This window comes from Vulpes vulpes, chromosome 13, assembly GCF_048418805.1.
Source record: "Vulpes vulpes isolate BD-2025 chromosome 13, VulVul3, whole genome shotgun sequence".
In the NCBI taxonomy this organism is placed as follows: Eukaryota; Metazoa; Chordata; class Mammalia; order Carnivora; family Canidae; genus Vulpes; species Vulpes vulpes.
Genome location: NC_132792.1, coordinates 149,338,715 through 149,355,484, shown reverse-complemented (window position 1 = coordinate 149,355,484; position 16,770 = coordinate 149,338,715). Strand labels below are relative to the sequence as shown.

The following is a 16,770-nucleotide window of genomic DNA, read 5'->3' as shown; positions in this document are numbered from 1 at the left end:
AGGGAGCCCTGGACCCTGACCTGAGCTGAAGGCAGATGCTTAATTGATTGAGCCAGCCAGGCGCCCGTGGTTTTTGTTGTTGTTGTTTTAAAGAAGGACTTTGATTCCTTTTTTTTTTTTTTTTTTAAGATTTTATTTACTTATTCATGAGAGGCACAGAGAGAGAGAGGCAGAGACACAGGCAGAGGGAGAAGCAGGCTCCATGCAGGGAGCCCAATGTGGGACTCGATCCCAGGACTCCAGGATCACAACCTGGCCTGAAGGATGCACTAAACCGCTGAGCCACCCTGCTGCCCTGGACTTTGATCTCTTAAAGCAAGTAATATACAAGTCATGTAGTAGGGGAAGTTTTTGGGTCGGTAAAGGAACAGGTAAACTTTGAATTGCCTTTAGAGGTGCATTTCCAGTTTTATAATCTATTCAACTACATTATCTTCAATTTACTTTTTCCCTCTGGGTACATAGTTTTAATTTTAAATATTTTTGACAGTATTGAATAACCCCACTTTGGTGTAAGAGGATCAAAGAAGGTGCAAAGGATATTTATTACTTTCCCAAAACCCAGAGTCGCTCCTAATGAGAGCCAAAAGAAAGATCAACAACCTGCATGTCCCAGGCAGAAAGAAAGCCAGGCCCAGTTATGAAAATGAATTCAAGCAAGAAGACAATAGCTTTCCCTGGAGAGAAAGGAGCAATAATCAGTAGGTCTGGATTTGAAGCAAAGGGACAATGTGAAATTTTATTGTCTTCTCTTGACTGGGCACCACAGAGAGATTCGGAAGAGCTAATTCTGCTAAGAAATATCACCTTTTGCTGCCTTCTCCCAGATATTCTGGGGTCCCCTCTGCAGGCTGTGGTATTTACCAGTTTCTCTTTGGCTGTTTAAGGAAATAACATAGTAGTTTTCCAGAAAATCCCTCAGTTTGGTCCCTCTGGGAGGGACCAAGTGGGGGCTCTCCTTTGAAGAGGAGTATCTGTAAGGCCATTAACTTGCTGAAGTTCTTTTCAAGTTGTGTAGTCTATTTAGAGTGGAAAAACAATTTAGACAGGATTAGAATGAGCGCTCCAAGGAGGAAAGAGGGAACCAACAGGAGTTACGTCAATCTATGGTCTTTTAAGTACCTCTTACAGCTTTAATTTTTTTTTTAATTCATTTTTTAAAAAGATTTTATCTATTCATGAGAGACACACAGAGAGAGAGAGGCAGAGACACAGGCAGAGGGAGAAGCAGGCTCCCCATGGGGAGCCCGATGTGGGACTTGATCCCAGGACTCTGGGATTACACCCTGGGCTGAAGGCAGCGCTAAACCACTGAGCCACCCAGGCTGCCCAGAACCCTTGCTTTCAAGTACATTTCTTAAATGATTGTATCTAATTGGAACCTTCCCTGTAATGGCCATTGTGCTTTTTATTTTATTTTATTTTATTTTATTTTTATTTAAGAGACACACAGAGAGAGAGAGGCAGAGACACAGGCCGAGGAGAGAAGCAGGCTTCATGCAGGGAGCCTGATGTGGGACTTGATTCTGGGACTCCAGGATCACACCCGCTGGGCAGAAGGCAGGCGCTAAACCGCTGAGCCACCCGGGGATCCCTGTGATTTTATTTTTTAATAAACATAAAAGGGCTGGCAGCAGTTTGGTAGGACCTTGGCTCCAAATGGAGTTACCAACAGACATTTCTGTCCATGCTTATTTTGGGATCCTCAACCTGACGGTTACTGACAGAAGTTCCTCAGGACACAAAAGAAGCTTAGTAAGATTTGCTGGTTTTGCAATTTCTGGGACTATAGTTCTTAGATATAAAGCAAGCAGGTATGCTGAAAAGTGGCACACTGGACTCTAGGATTTAAGAATACCATTCACTAAGCCTTTGGGTTTCTCAGAGACAAAGTAATACTTAAAAGGAACATGCCCCTGGATTGGAGGTTGTGAGTGTTTTGCAGTGTACCTCATTGCGTTGAAGTTTTCTTGAGGTTGGCAGCTAACCTAGTGTCAATCTAAACCATTCTGTGATCAGCTTATCCTACCACAGGAGTCTTGTTGAGGGGGCTAGAACTCTAGCAGCCTTTAAATGCTTGACCCATGCCCACCCATTTTGGTGGCTTTTAGGGCCTCTGAGGTCCCCTCTAGCAGTAGCCTTTATCTCCATAAAACAAGACAAACAAACATGTGCACCTTAAAGTATGGGCAGTAACCAAGAGATGTTACTTCATCCTGACCGCAAGAAGGCCCTGTGTGCATACCACCAATTCCCATGGAATCTTGCTGAGGTTTTCCCCTGGGGATCTCTGGTCTGAAAGGCTAGAACCTTGGCTCCAGGCAGACCCTTCCTAGCTCAGTCAGGCCACAAGCAAAATTGTCAGCTCTACTGAGCTCTGGTCAGAACTGCCAACTCCTCTGGGCTCCAGACAGAACTGCCAGCTCAACTGGGCTCCAGGAAACTATGCCAGCTCAGCTGGCTCCAGGCAGCTCAAGCTGACCTTCCCTGTAAAGGAAAGCCAATTAGATAGGGAGCTCAAACACAAAGAGCAGAGCTCAGAACCAAGGGGAACTCAACGATAGCCCTTGGAAACATGAGAAAGAGAGTGAACTCAAAGTGTCGGTGGATACCACACCTGTTTCCCCAAATGCTGCCAGAAGTTCACTTTGGATTCCACTACTGCCACCGAATTCAAAAAATTCAAAAATTAAAAAATTTTTAATTCAAAAAATTCAAAATTTAAAAGTGTAATTGGCTTTATTAATTGATTCATGATTCGGGCAGCATCTCACCTAGCAAGTAGAGGGGAGCTCCAACAGGCTACAGAAAAGGAAAGGTTTTCTAAAGTAGGGAGGGAGTAGGAAAAAAGGAAATTATTAGCAAAGAATTCATTGTTTTGGGCAAGGTCATCCTCTTAAGTAAACGTCCTACTGCTAACCAGGAAATTCCCGTGTTGACTGGCTAAAGGTTCAGGTTAGGTATTAAGCCTTGGTTTACTGACTTAACCTCAGCAACACCATGTTGAGCCTGTGATTTTCTTTTTAACGATCCAGAGAAATAAAGGAAATTGGAGATAATGTAACTGGATGGTCAGATCAACCCCTTGTTATCATTTATGCTCCAACTCAATTCCTTGGGGAAAAGAATAGACAGCAACTATCCTTATATTACACACCTTTACTAAATTAAAAAAATGCAGCTCTAGGGATGCCTGGGTGGCTCAGCAGTTGAGCCTCTGCCTTTGGCTCAGGGCGTGATCCTAGAGACCTGGGATGGAGTCCCACATGGAGCTCCCTGCAGGGAGCCTGCTTCTCCCTCTGCCTATGCCTCTGCCTCTCTCTCTCTCTCTCTGTCTGTCTCTCATGAATAAATAAATAAAATCTTTTTAAAAATGCAGTTCTAGGGCAGCCCGGGTGGGTCAGTGGTTTAGTGCTGCCTTCAGCCCGAGACGTGGTCCTGGAGACCTGGGATGGAGTCCCATGTTGGGCTCCTGGCATGCAGCCTGCTTGTCCCTCTGCCTGTGTGTCTGCCTCTCTTTGTGTGTCTCTCATGAATAAATAAATAAAATATTTTTAAAAAATGCTGCTCTAGAGGCAATACAAAGTCCATCTATTCCTTTTTACTAATCCTAAAACTTCACTTATTTTTCTCATAAGGCTTATAAAATTACTGGCCTTAAAAAACCAAAGTCCTTGGAGGAACTTACATTCTTTCTCTGTCCTTTCAAGATATAAATCTTACCTTGTATTTGAAATATAAACACCCCAGGAGATATCTAAAACAATGCCAACCCTAAGACTAAAGGGGAGAGGGGAGTAGGGACCTTTTAAAAAATACAAAGTGCTACACTGCTTCTATAAGATTACTTGTCAAGGACAAATATAAATCATGTGCCTTCTCCACAAATATTACTAGTAAAGAGCTTTAGCTATGCAAGCAGATAAACTTAACTTACACACTACGGAGTTTTATATTGTTATACCTGATTCATAGTTAAAATTTTTAAATGGAAAGCAATAAAAATTCTGTTTTATACATTATACATATGGTATTTGCCTACCCACAGATAGTATTCCCAAAATTAATTTGTAAGAGAGCTCTATTTAATTGGCCTAGAATTAAGCACTTATAAATTAAGCATTTTTTATTTTATTTTATTTTTTAAAGATTTTATTTATTTATTCATGAGAGACACAGAGAGAGACAAAGAGGCAGAGACACAGGCAGAGGGAGAAGCAGGCTCCATGCAGGAAAGCCCGATGTGGGACTCGATCCCGGGTCTCCTGGATTAAGCCCTAGGCTGAAGGCAGCACTAAACCCCTGAGCCAGCCCAGCTGCCCCCAAATTAAGCATTTTTAATCTCAAAGATATAATAGAAACTAACCTGTTTTTCAAGTTCATGTGATCCAGGAAAATTTTCAGTAAATAAAAGCTAAGTTTAAATTTGTTGGTTTAATTAATATAAGAAATACAGATGGCCAACAGACACATGAAAAGATGTTCAACATCACTCATCATCAGGGAAATGCAAATCAAAACTACAATGAGGTATCACCTCCCAACTGTCACAATGACTAAAGTCAAAAACACAAGAAACAATAAGTGTTGGTGAGATGTAGAGAAAAGGGCCCTTTATGCACTGTTGGTGGGAATGCAAACTGATGCAGCTACTGTGGAAAACAGTTTGGAAGTTTGTAAAAAAAAGAAATTAAAAAAAGAAATACCATATGACCCAGGAATCACACTACTGGGTATTTACTCAAAGAAAATGAAAACACTAATTCAAAAAGATATATGCACCCTTATATTTATTGCAATATTATTTGCAATAGCTGAGATATGGAAGCAACCCAAGTGTCCATCCATAGATGAATGGATAAAGAAGATGTGGTACTATCTTCTTTATAAGAAGATATTATAAAGAATATAATAAATATTATATAACATATAATATATGCAATGGAATATTACTCAGCCATAAAAAGAATGAAATCTTGCCAATTGCAATGACATGGATGGGCCTAGAGGATAATACACTAAATGAAATAAGTCAGTCAGACAAAGACAAATATCATGATTTCACTCATATGTGGAATTTAAGAAACAAACCAAATGAACAAACAGAAAAAAAGACAAACAAAGCCACAGACGCTTAAATGCAGAGAAAGGATGGTTACCAGAGGGGAGGTGGACGGGGGGATGGGTGAAATAGGTGAAGAGGATTAAGAGGACACTTACCATGGTGAGCACTGAGTGGTGTAGGGAACTGTTGATTCACTCACCATATTGTATACCCGAAACTAATGTAATACTGGTGTTAACTACACAGGATCCTCTTGGGATGAGTCCCATAACCAGCTCCTTACTCAAGGGGGAGCCTACTTTTCCCTCTCCCTCTGTTTGCTGCTCCCCCTGCTTGTGTGCTCTCTCTCTGACAAATTAATTTAATTTTTAAATAAATAAACAAACAAGCAAACAAACTTCAGGGGAATCACCACAACAGCTCATGTATGGACAATCCTTGTTGCCTGTTGCTGAGGGGGCAACTCAGAAAAATTACCAGAGACATTATAAGTTGCAAACTATCAGACTACCACTGTCGGATCTCACCCCATCTAGAAATGCTTCAAGCTTGACATCTAGAAATCTTCTCAACTGGCGACCCTCAGAACTCAGAAACTGGTTCACAACTTACTCCAATCATTAACCACTGTTTTTCTTTTGTTCTCACAGAAAGCCTCTTACTGGGCAGCCTGGGTAGCTCAGCGATTTAGCGCTGCCTTTGGCACAGGGCTTGATCCTGGAGACCCAGGATCGAGTCCCACATAGGGCTCCCTGCATGGAGCCTGCTTCTCCCTCTCCCTATGTCTCTGCCCCTCTCTCTCTCTCTCTCTCTCTCTCTCTGTGTGTGTGTGTGTGTGTGTGTTTGTCATGAATGAATGAACAAAATTTTTGGATTAAAAAAAAAAAGAAAAGAATTTAGATGCAATAACCGTAGACAACCACACTGTAACATGGACTAGGTGTGGTAGACAGGGAGGAACCTAGCTAAGTTGGTTTGTTAAAACTCCTATATCCCATTGTTTCTGTATGGCCCAGAAAACATCTGTTCACCAGACATTTGCTGTTTCATCTTCCTGTGAATCACTTCCTTTCTTTTGAATTACTAGACACCTACACCCTTTTCCTTAGTTCAGGATGACATACAGGCCTCATTTCGGCTGCCTTTGGAATCTCTGATGTTTATGTGGATTCCCCATGTGTCCGTTAGTTAATTTGTTTTCTCCTGTTAATCTATCTTATGTTGTTTTAATATTTTAATATTTTGACTAAGAGGCTAACAGGGAAATTTCCCCTCCCTGATAGCTACTCACTTCAAGCCTTTTTTTTTTTTTTAAAGATTTTATGTATTTATTCATGAGAGACACAGAGAGAGAGGCAGAGACATGGGCAGAGAGAGAGGCAGGCTCCATGCAGGGAGCCACATTGTGGGACTGAATCCTAAAACCCCAGGATTATACCCTGATCCAAAGGCAGATGCTCAACTGCTGAGCCACCGAGGTGTCCCTACTCACTTCAAACCTTCACGAAGGTCTTACTTCATTTCTACTCTAAGATACAACACCAGGCCTGCACAATCATGACCAAATATGTAAAATTGAATTCAAAGTGTGTTTAGTTACATTTCAGAGGGAGAAATGGACTGACTTAACTTCCGACACGAATTCAATTATACAATTTTTCAATAATAGAGCTGGCCGTTTTCCTATTAGTCATTGCTACCTAAAAACATTTGTTGAGGGATCCCTGGGTGGCGCAGCGGTTTGGCGCCTGCCTTTGGCCCAGGGCGCGATCCTGGAGACCTGGGATCGAATCCCACATCAGGCTCCCGGTGCATGGAGCCTGCTTCTCCCTCTGCCTGTGTCTCTGCCTCTCTCTCTCTCTCTGTGACTATCATAAATAAATAAAAAATTTAAAAAAACAAAAAAAAAAAACATTTGTTGAGTTAGATGCCAGTGACTCTGTCTTAAATGCACTGTTGTCTGGGAGTAGAAATTTTCCTGTACCCTTCAAGTTTCTTTTATCTGATCTAAAAATTAAATGGAAAAAAATAAAAAAATAGAAAAAATAATAATTAAATGGACGTGAAGCAGATTAACAGAAGAAGAAAGAAAAACCCCAAAGTTTAATTATGTGTACACAGAGGGTAATGAAATTGATACCTAAGGAAATTGAGACCTAAGGAAATGACCAAAGCAAGCAGTCTTTATACTTTTCAGTCAAAGAGACAATAAATTTGTGAGGAGTAGACAGGTTAAAGAAAACTTATGTTCAGGAGCTTCAATTAATAAGAAATTCTAAACGGAATGTGGGCTGAGGTAATAAATTAGTAAAAAGTAATAGGGTTTGTTTATATGGCCTTCTTGGCTCTAAGTTCCCTTTTTTTTTTTTTTTAAGATTTTTATTTATTTCATGAGAGAGAGAGAGAGAGAGAGAGAGAGAGGCAGAGACACAGGCAGAGGGAGAAGCAGGCTCCATGCAGGGAGCCCGACATGGGACTCGATCCCGAGACTCCAGGATCACACCCCGGGCTGAAGGCAGCGCCAAACCACTGGGCCACAGGGGCTGCCCTAAGTTCCCTACTTGTGATGATAAAGATTCCCTATTTCTCCAGCTCCTGGTACAGGGAGGGTACCTTCCGCATGGGACATTTATTTCCCATTTTCAGCAGGACAGAGGAAGGTCAGAAGGTCTCTTAACTGGCTCTTCCTTCAGTAGCTTTAATTCAAAGTAATCAACATGCCGTTGTGGCACATTTGGGGGCAACCTGCCCTTGGCCCTTACAATGCCAAGTAAAAAGCTTTCTCTAGGTACTGAGGGTGTTATAAAGTAAGATATAGGGGCAGCCTGGGTGGCTTAGTGGTTTAGCGCCGCCTGCAGCCCAGGGTGTGAGCCTAGAGACCCGAGATGGAGTCCCACCAGGCTCCCTGCATGGAGCCTGCTTCTCCTTCTGCCTGTGTCTCTGCCTCTCTCTTTCTCTGTCTTTCATGAATAAATAAATAAAATCTTTAAAAAAAAAAATAAAGTAAGACATAAAATCCAGTCCCTGGCTTCAAGATGCTCAAATCTAGATAAGAGATAAACCGTGCAAAGAAAAGCTAGGTAAAAAAAAAAAAAAAGAAAGAAAAGCTAGGTAAATACCAGGAAGTGCTTAGCTACTTCAGTGAGTAGCTCCAAGGGTGTTAACAGTCAGAAAAGGATGGTATCTCTAGGGGCTCCAATTATGGAGATAGACTAAGGAAGGGAGTGGGAACTGAGCTGACCTGGACCATAAAGGATGGGTGGGATTTGGCCAAATGAAGGGAAGATGGAGAGCATTTCTTAGCAGATCATGAATCAGATTGCATGGCAGACATGAACGTGGCACACTAGAGGCACTGGGTGGACTGATGTGGTGTGATTTCTTCTCTGCTCTTCAAGGCTGTTGGTAGGGCCTCCAGTCTGCATACTCAGCCACTCCCAGCTCCTTCAGCAATCCTCACCAAAGGTGTGGTATTTTAGCAACCTCCCAGTCCTAATCCTGGGGATCAGGAATTAGTCTTGCTGGGACACATGGGTAGCTGAGCGGTTGACATCTGCCTTTGGCTCAGGTTGTGATCCTGGAGTCCCAGGATCGAGTCCCACATCAGGCTTCCTGCATGGAGGCTGCTTCTCCCTCTGCCTGTGTCTCTGCCTCTCTCTCTGTCTCTCAAGAGTAAATAAATAAATAAATAAATAAATAAATAAATAAATAAATAAAGGAATTAGACTTGCTAATACATACCAACTACCATGCTAGTGTGTTTTGTAATTTATAGTAAGAACAATAGTTTTGGTCTTCAAAACAAAGTTTCTGGCACAGAGCTTCTCAAACATTGGGACTTTCCTGTGATGATTTCCTTGTAATATTAATACAATGACTTTTGGAAAGTACTTAGGGATGGCTGGTTGCCAGGGAAATTAATCAATTGAGTGAAGTTTTGGAAATTTCAGTGCCCCATTCCTCCCCTTCCATTTGGTTTCTTTTTAAATTTGTTTTAATATTTTTATTTATTTATTTATCTATTTATTTATTTATGATTTTATTTATTGATTCATGAGAGACACACACACACAGAGAGGCAGAGACACAGGCAGAGGGAGAAGCAGGCTCCATGCTGGGAGCCCAATGTGGGACTCAATCCCAGGACTCGAGGATCATGCCCTGAATTGAATGAAGGCAGATGCTCAACCACTGAGTAGCGTCCCTGGTTTCTTTTAGGAAATCAATTGGCATGTGGACCAAAAGGAAGCAATACACAGAAGGGAAAACCCTGAGATTCTGTTCTACAAATGTTACAGACACACACACACACACACACACACACACACATACACACAATGTCTTGATGAGGAAATAAAAGTACATATGAGAGGATTCTGATTTCCAGCCTCCTCTATTCCTCCACTCCCAGCTTAATCTTTCCACAGAGCACAACAATAGAGATTTGACCACGCAGGTGGACAGAGCATGGTAATAGTGGTGTAAGCTGAAGTCAAGCCTGCTAAAATCTACCCCCCTTCCCCAAGAAGGGGAAAATGGTGGATTTTTATATCTAGTATCATTTAAATCTAGTAGCATGGTTTGCATCATATCCACTTAGACAGCAGGAAACTTTTGCTCAGGAGAAGCCACATCAGTCTTGATAGCATCCTGGACCTTGGTTCCTCATATCAGATCTCATATTGCTGAACTGTTACTTATTCAAATTTCTCTCAGATTTGGCATTCCACACCCATAATGTAGCTCAATCTCCTCTTGACTCCCAGCCAAGTGATGTTCCCAGGGCTATCCTCTCTGGAAGAGAATAAGGTTTATGTTTTATACATCCAAACATATGATATAAAGTATGATTTATACCTAAATTGGTTAATAAGTATCTATTATTGGAGCTTCAAGACAGAGGAGGCAAGGTTAAGAGACTAGAATGATACTACAAGGTGATACTCTTTCTGTCCTCCGTTTTTTACTTACGGAAGTTTTTCAAACAAAGCATGTAAATTTTGCCTAATCTTTTCTTTGGAAATATTATATTTTACTTTTCATAAATCATAGAAAGTTAGAGTCAAAAGAAATCTTTAAAAAATTGTTTTATTTAAATTCAATTTGCCAACATGTAGTATAATACCCAGTGCTCATCCCATCAAGTGCCCTCAAGTCAAAAGAAATCTTGAATCTCACATAGTTCAACTTTCTTTCTTTTTTTCCTTTTTAAGATTTATTCATTTGAGGGGGGAGGGGCATAGGAAGAGGGAGAGAGAATCCTTAAGCAGACCCCACCCACCCCCTGCACTGAGTTTGGAGCCTAAAGCAGGTTTCCATCCCATGACCCCAAGATCATGACCTGAGCCAAAATCAAGAGTCAGATGCTCAAACAAATGCACCATGCCAGGAGGCCCATATAATTCAATTTCCTATGAAATTCTGGCATCCTGTCCTCAACACACCTGATCCAATATAGATAGCATCAGTTGTCTGGATATTGTGGTTTGCTCAACTGTTGAACACCTCTGATAAGAAATTTACCTTTTGGGAAAAAAAAAAAAGAAATTTACCTTTTGGGATGCTTGGGTGGCTTAGCAGTTGAACGTCTGCCTTTGGCTTAGGGCGTGATCCTGGGGTCCTGGGAACGAGTCCCACATCAAGAAGCCTGCCCTCTGCCTATGTCTCTGCCTCTCTGTGTGTCTCTCATGAATAAATAAATAAAATCTTAAAAAATAAAGAAAGAAATTTACCTCTTGTTAGGCCAGCGGTAGTTAATATACACCACCGTGTGCTGTCCTTTCAGGACATTCTCAAAGCACCCTCTAGAGAAGGGCTCTACAATCATAAATTCAGTCTGAGAGAGCTTGGAGTAACCCCAGGACAATGCAAGCAAGCTTCAATAGGCAAAATGGGGTCAAATCTAAGACAACATAAGAATAAGATAACATTGAGGGCAGACTTGTGTTGATAATAATGGCTTTGGGTAACATTTATTGAGTATATTACTGATTACTATAGATCAGAGATTAGGTACTATTTAAGCACTTTGTACTTATTAGCTATTTATTTCTCACAATTTCATGAAGAAGACTGTCTTCATTTTCTAGTTGGAGAAACTGAGGCACAGAGTAATTGGTCCAAAGTCATGCAGCTGGTCAGTAAAAGAGCTAGGATTTGAATCCAAGCCAACTGGATCTGGAGCCTGGCCTCTAACCACTATATAAACTACCTAATAACCATAACTAAGAATGTCATGTGCCAGGCATCATTCACTCATTTATTCCTCATAATAGCAATCACATGAAGCATGTACTATTATAAAACAGCTAAGTAACTTGCCCAACTTGGGCAGCTAGTGAGTACTAAAGTTGGGATTCAAATCCAGGTAGCCTGCCTCTAGATATGCTTTGCTCCAGTACTCTAAACTCCCTTGAAGCTCTGCTCCACACAGATGATGATAGTATCAGATACAGAGTTTTGCCATGGGCATGGAAGGCAAATAACAAAGTGGGTGAGAGTAGTATAGGTGCCAGCTGGCAAAAATGTAGAGGGAAATTAGATGCTTAGATCCAGGATACCCAGAGGACTCTTAACCTAATCCTTCTTGCTAAGGACATAGAGAAGGCAAATTATTTCTAAACAGAAGCCTACACAATTGGTAAGAATGGCCTCCTTGCAGAAATACATTCAGGAAGCTGCCTTTGTGCAAAGAGGGAAATTACCCTTCAGATTTGGCAGAAGACAATCTCTAATGGGGAAGTGAGGCCTAATATAATCTGCCAGTTTCTGGTTTCAGAAAATGGGGTGGGAAGTTTGCAGATATCTAAATGCTTACTATAAATACCTGGGATCTGGAATGGAGGTATGACTGGGGCAAGCAGAATCCATTTAAAATTGTACCCATTGGATGCCCTTTCTAGATGGTTTTCTGTGAGCTATGTAGAAAGTTTCACAGGTGGATCCCTGGGTGGCTCAGGGGTTTAGCGCCTGCCTTTGGCCCAGGGTGTGATCCTGGAGTCCTGGGATCGAGTCCAACATCAGGCTCCTTGCATGGAGCCTGCTTCTCCCTCTGCCTGTGTCTCTGCCTCTCTCGCTCTTTGTGTCTCTCATGAATAAATAAATAAAATCTTTAAAAAAAAAAAGTTTATCGTATGGGTTTCTGAAAAAGATACTAATCACATTGCTTATTATTCAGCACAACTTATTATTCAATATTCAGAGGCATTTTTAAAATACCTTTATGTACCGTGAAACTTTCTTTTTTTTTAAGATTTTATTTATTTATTCATGAGAGACACACACAGAGAGAGAGGCAGAGACATAGGTAGAGGGAGAAGCAGGCTCCCTGTGGGAAGCCTGATGCGGGACTCATCCCAGGACCCTGGGAACATGACCTGAGCCAAAGGCAGATGCTCAATCACTGAGCCACCCAGGTCCCCAATGCTAAACTTCCTTAACTGAGACTGAAGTTCTTTGGATTCCACATTTGGTTATGTGTTCATTCAGAAAACACAGCTTAATAATGCGAAATATTATCTAAATAAATGTTTAGAAAATCATAGTTGCAGAGGAAACTTGCATGTTTTTAAAAAAGAAATGGATTCATTTACATAGCAAGTAATTATTTAAAATATTATGGTAATTCAATGCTTGTTAGCTGCAGTCATTCAAGAAATAGCAATAAATTTTCAGACTAACTCTCATGGAGCTTACCTTCCAGTGGGGAGGGAAGGGAGAAAATAACCAGAAAAAAAATAAGTAAAATATAGGATAATTTAGATAGTGGTAAGCACTAAGAAGAAAAATTAAGCAGGGGAGGGGACTGGGTGATGGTGGTTGGTGGTGGCATGTGGCAGTTTATATAGGGTGGCTAAGGAAGACATTGAAATGTACATATTCCTTAAAGTTTAGGATTTTGTAATATTTCACCTGTATGAGAGATGTCTGATATATATGATCCATATCTATATCTGAGGCATACATCAGATATACATCACCAAAATAATAATATTGAGTCATTAAAAATAAGATATACAGGGTTTTAAGGCTTCTAGATTGCATCACTTTTTTAGATTAAACCTCTAGTTAGGGACGCCTGGGTGGCTCAGCGGTTTAGCGCCTGCCTTTGGCCCAGGGTGTGATCCTGGAGACCTGGGATTGAGTCCCACATCAGGCTCCCTGCATGGAGCCTGCTTCTCCCTCTGCCTGTGTCTCTGCCTCTCTCTCCTCTCTCTCTTTCTCTCATGAATAAGTAAATAAAATCTTAAAAAAAAAAAAAAAAACCACCCATAGTTAGACACCTCGGGTTTCGATTTAACTATTTGGAGTCTCATCGGGTTTGCCTTGTTTCAAAATTCGTTGCCTAAGCAGTAGCAGGAGCAGGGGCACACATTTCTCTAGAAGATTTTCAAGGCTACGTGTACGTGCCCTTGAGAGCAGGTTTCATTTTTTAATGCCGGAGGGCACGACAGTGTCTGGAACACAGCAAACAAGACTGGGACCCGGAACCCACTGAAGCCACCGGCTGCGCACGTCCAGCGAGGCGGACTGCAGGGGCTGGTCCGAGGGAGGGCGGGGAGCCTCGGGTCCGCTCAGGGTTGCAGGATTCCAACTTCACAAGGGAAGAAAGAGGTCTTTTCTTTCATTCCTAAAGATTTTATTCATTTATTCATGAGACACACACACACACACACACACACAGGGGGGGAGGGAGAGAGAGAGAGAGAGAGAGAGAGAGAGGCAGAGACACAGGCAGAGGGCGAGGCAGGCTCCCTGCGGGGGCGGGGGAGGGGCGCGATGCGGGGCTCTATCCCGGGACCGGGGATCAGGACCTGAGCCGAAGGGGGATGCTCCGCCGCTGAGCCCCCCAGGAGTCCCACAAGGAGAGGTTTCTGATGAAACCTCTGTATCCAAAATAAAATAAAATAAAATAAAATAAAATAAAATAAAATATAATTAAAATAAAATAAAAAATAATTAAAATAAAATAAAAATAATTAAAATAAAATAAAATAAAATAAAATAAATAAAATAAAACAAAATAAAATAAAATAAAATAAAATAAAATAGAAACCTCTGTATCCGGGCTGAAATGCCTCCTGGTGTTTTTCCTCTGCGGAGGGAGCACGAGCTTCGGGAAGGCGGTCCGGTCCGCTCCCTCCGGCCGGGCGGCCGAGTCGGGGCGAGGCCAGGTTCGCCCCCCGCGGGAGCGCCCACCGGGCCCCAGGGGAGCCCCTCTGCGGGGAGAGGGCGATGGCTCCCAGCCCCGAGCGGCCCCCGCCCGCCTGCTCGCTCGCTCACGGCGCCCACCCTCTGCGCACCCGCACCCGCCGTCTCCCCGGGCCGGTTGCTCGCGACCACCGCCTGCAGCCCCGCAGCCCTGCAGCCTCGGGGGGGGGGCGGGGGGGCGGAGGACCGTCCGCCTCGACCTGCAAGCCCGCGGTCCTCCCTCCTCTCCGGAAACATTGCTCCCGCCTCCACCCTGAGAGGAGCTCCCCGATTGGCCCCCGCGCCGGGGGAGGACGCCCGCTGATTGGCCGCCGGGCCGTCACTCGCGGTGACACGCTCTCGGGGCGGGGCCCGGCGCGGGGTGACCGCCCGGAGGTAGGCTCGGAGCCCGAGAGCCTCCTCCGCCCGCGGGCTCCCTGCAGCGGGCGCAGGCTTCCGCGGCTCGCACCCGCGCTCCCTCGGCCTGGGAGAGGGTTGCATGAGCGGTGGGCCTAGCGGTTGGGGTCGGGGGTGCAGGGAGGGGGAGGAGGAGGGCCGGGGAGCGAGGAGGCGCGGGGGAGCGCAGGGACATGGCGAAGCTGGACGTTGAGGAGGGGGCAGCGGGGGCACCCGGGCACCCGCCCGCCAATGGGTACCTGTTGGTCCCGGGGGGCGAGCCCCCCGGAAAGCTGAGCGCCGAGCCGCAGAACGGGCCCAAGGCCGGCTGCCTGACCCTGAATGGAGTGTCTCGGGACAGCCTCGCGGCCGCCGTGCAAGCCCTGGACAGGCCTCGGACCCCGCTGGCCCCGGAGGAGGAGACCCAGACCCGGCTGCTGCCGGGGGGCCCCGGGGAGGAGACCCCCGGGGCCAAGGGCGCCCGAGGGCCGCAGACGGCGCTCTCCGCGCGGCGCTTCGTGGTGCTCCTCATCTTCAGCCTGTACTCGCTGGTGAATGCCTTCCAGTGGATCCAGTACAGCATCATCAGCAATGTCTTCAGGGACTTCTACCGCGTCTCCTTCCTGCACATCGACTGGCTGTCCATGGTGTACATGCTGGCCTACGTGCCCCTCATCTTCCCGGCCACGTGGCTGCTGGACACCAGAGGCCTGAGGCTCACGGCCCTGCTGGGCTCCGGCCTCAACTGCCTGGGCGCCTGGGTCAAGTGCGGCAGTGTCCAGCAGCATCTCTTCTGGGTCACCATGCTGGGCCAGTGCCTGTGCTCCGTGGCCCAGGTGTTCATCCTCGGCTTGCCCTCCCGCATCGCCTCGGTGTGGTTTGGGCCCAAGGAGGTGTCCACAGCTTGTGCCACCGCCGTGCTAGGCAATCAGGTAAGAACTAGAGTGATAGATGAAAATCGAAAATCGGCTCCTTAGAGGACCAGGTAAAGGACCTCTTCCTCCTGAGGGAAGAGGGAGGAGGCAGTTGTGTATAAATGCAGGAAGGGGGAGATGTGTAGTCAAGATAGGAAACAGTTTTGGATTAAAGATGGTATTTGATTTATTTGTAAGCACAGAACTTCCAAACCAGCTTGAAATGACCAACTTATCATCTTGCTTGGAGGATTACCTATAAAATATTAATCGAGCTGGCCCCTATATCTCTAACATGATAGAAAACTTATCAGTGTAATAACCAATAAGACTTGGGTAGGTGTTTTTGTTGCCCCCAGCGTATTCTTTGTAAAAGGAAGGTTGTTGGATTCTGGGAAGTGCTCATTTTGAGTGATCTGTGTGAACTGCTCCTGTTTTATTGTGTTTTTGTTTATTTATTTTTTCTAAAGTTTATTTTTTGTAGTAATCTCTATACCCAAGGTGGGGCTAGATAGAACTTAGGACCCTGAGCTCAAGAGTTGTACACTCTTCCAACTGAGCCAGTCAGGCCCCTCTCCTGTTTAATTTTACATATTAGCAGTTAGCAGAGGGCCTAGCACATGACACTTATAAATGACAGCTAAATAAATGTTCTGGTGGTAGAGGCTTCACAACATTATTGATCCACTTACCAATTTCTAACAGTAAGAAAGTGCAAGACAGATCACAGATCATGGAACCCATGATAAAAGGGTGGCTTATTTTGCCATTTCTCCCTTAAAGTGCTTCCTCATCCTTCTAACACCATAGGTTCAAATTCCAGTAGCATTCAGTAACGTTACTAAGTAGAATATTGTGTGTGTGTATATTGTAATTGCAGATTGATCCTTTTTTTTTTTTAAAGATTTTATTTATTTATTCATGAGAGACACACAGAGAGAGAGAGAGAGAGGCAGAGACATAGGCAGAGGGAGGAGCAGGCTCCACACAGGGAGCCGGATGCGGGACTCAATCCTGGGACCCCAGGATCATGCCCTGGGCCAAAGGCAGGCACTAAACCACTGAGCCACCCAGGCGTCCCCAGATTGATCCTTTTATTGTCATTTAAAATTTGCATCTGGAGTTCTGTGATGCTTCATGTACATTGTATTGAGTGTTTATTCAACTTGAGGAGAATGTAGTTAAAAATCTGTATACCAAGAACTT

The 16,770-nt window shown here is 44.0% G+C and overlaps 1 protein-coding gene across 1 annotated transcript in view; it reads left to right on the top strand.

Moving 5' to 3' along the window:
• Positions 1-14,768: 14,768 nt before the first annotated feature.
• The window catches only part of FLVCR1 (FLVCR choline and heme transporter 1), a 37,347-nt gene continuing 35,345 nt past the window's right edge, over positions 14,769-16,770 (top strand). Inside the window, exon 1 of the mRNA XM_026001091.2 lies at positions 14,769-15,582. Coding sequence (XP_025856876.2) covers positions 14,845-15,582 — 738 coding nt within the window. The 5' untranslated portion in view covers positions 14,769-14,844. The remainder of the gene's footprint in view (positions 15,583-16,770) is intronic.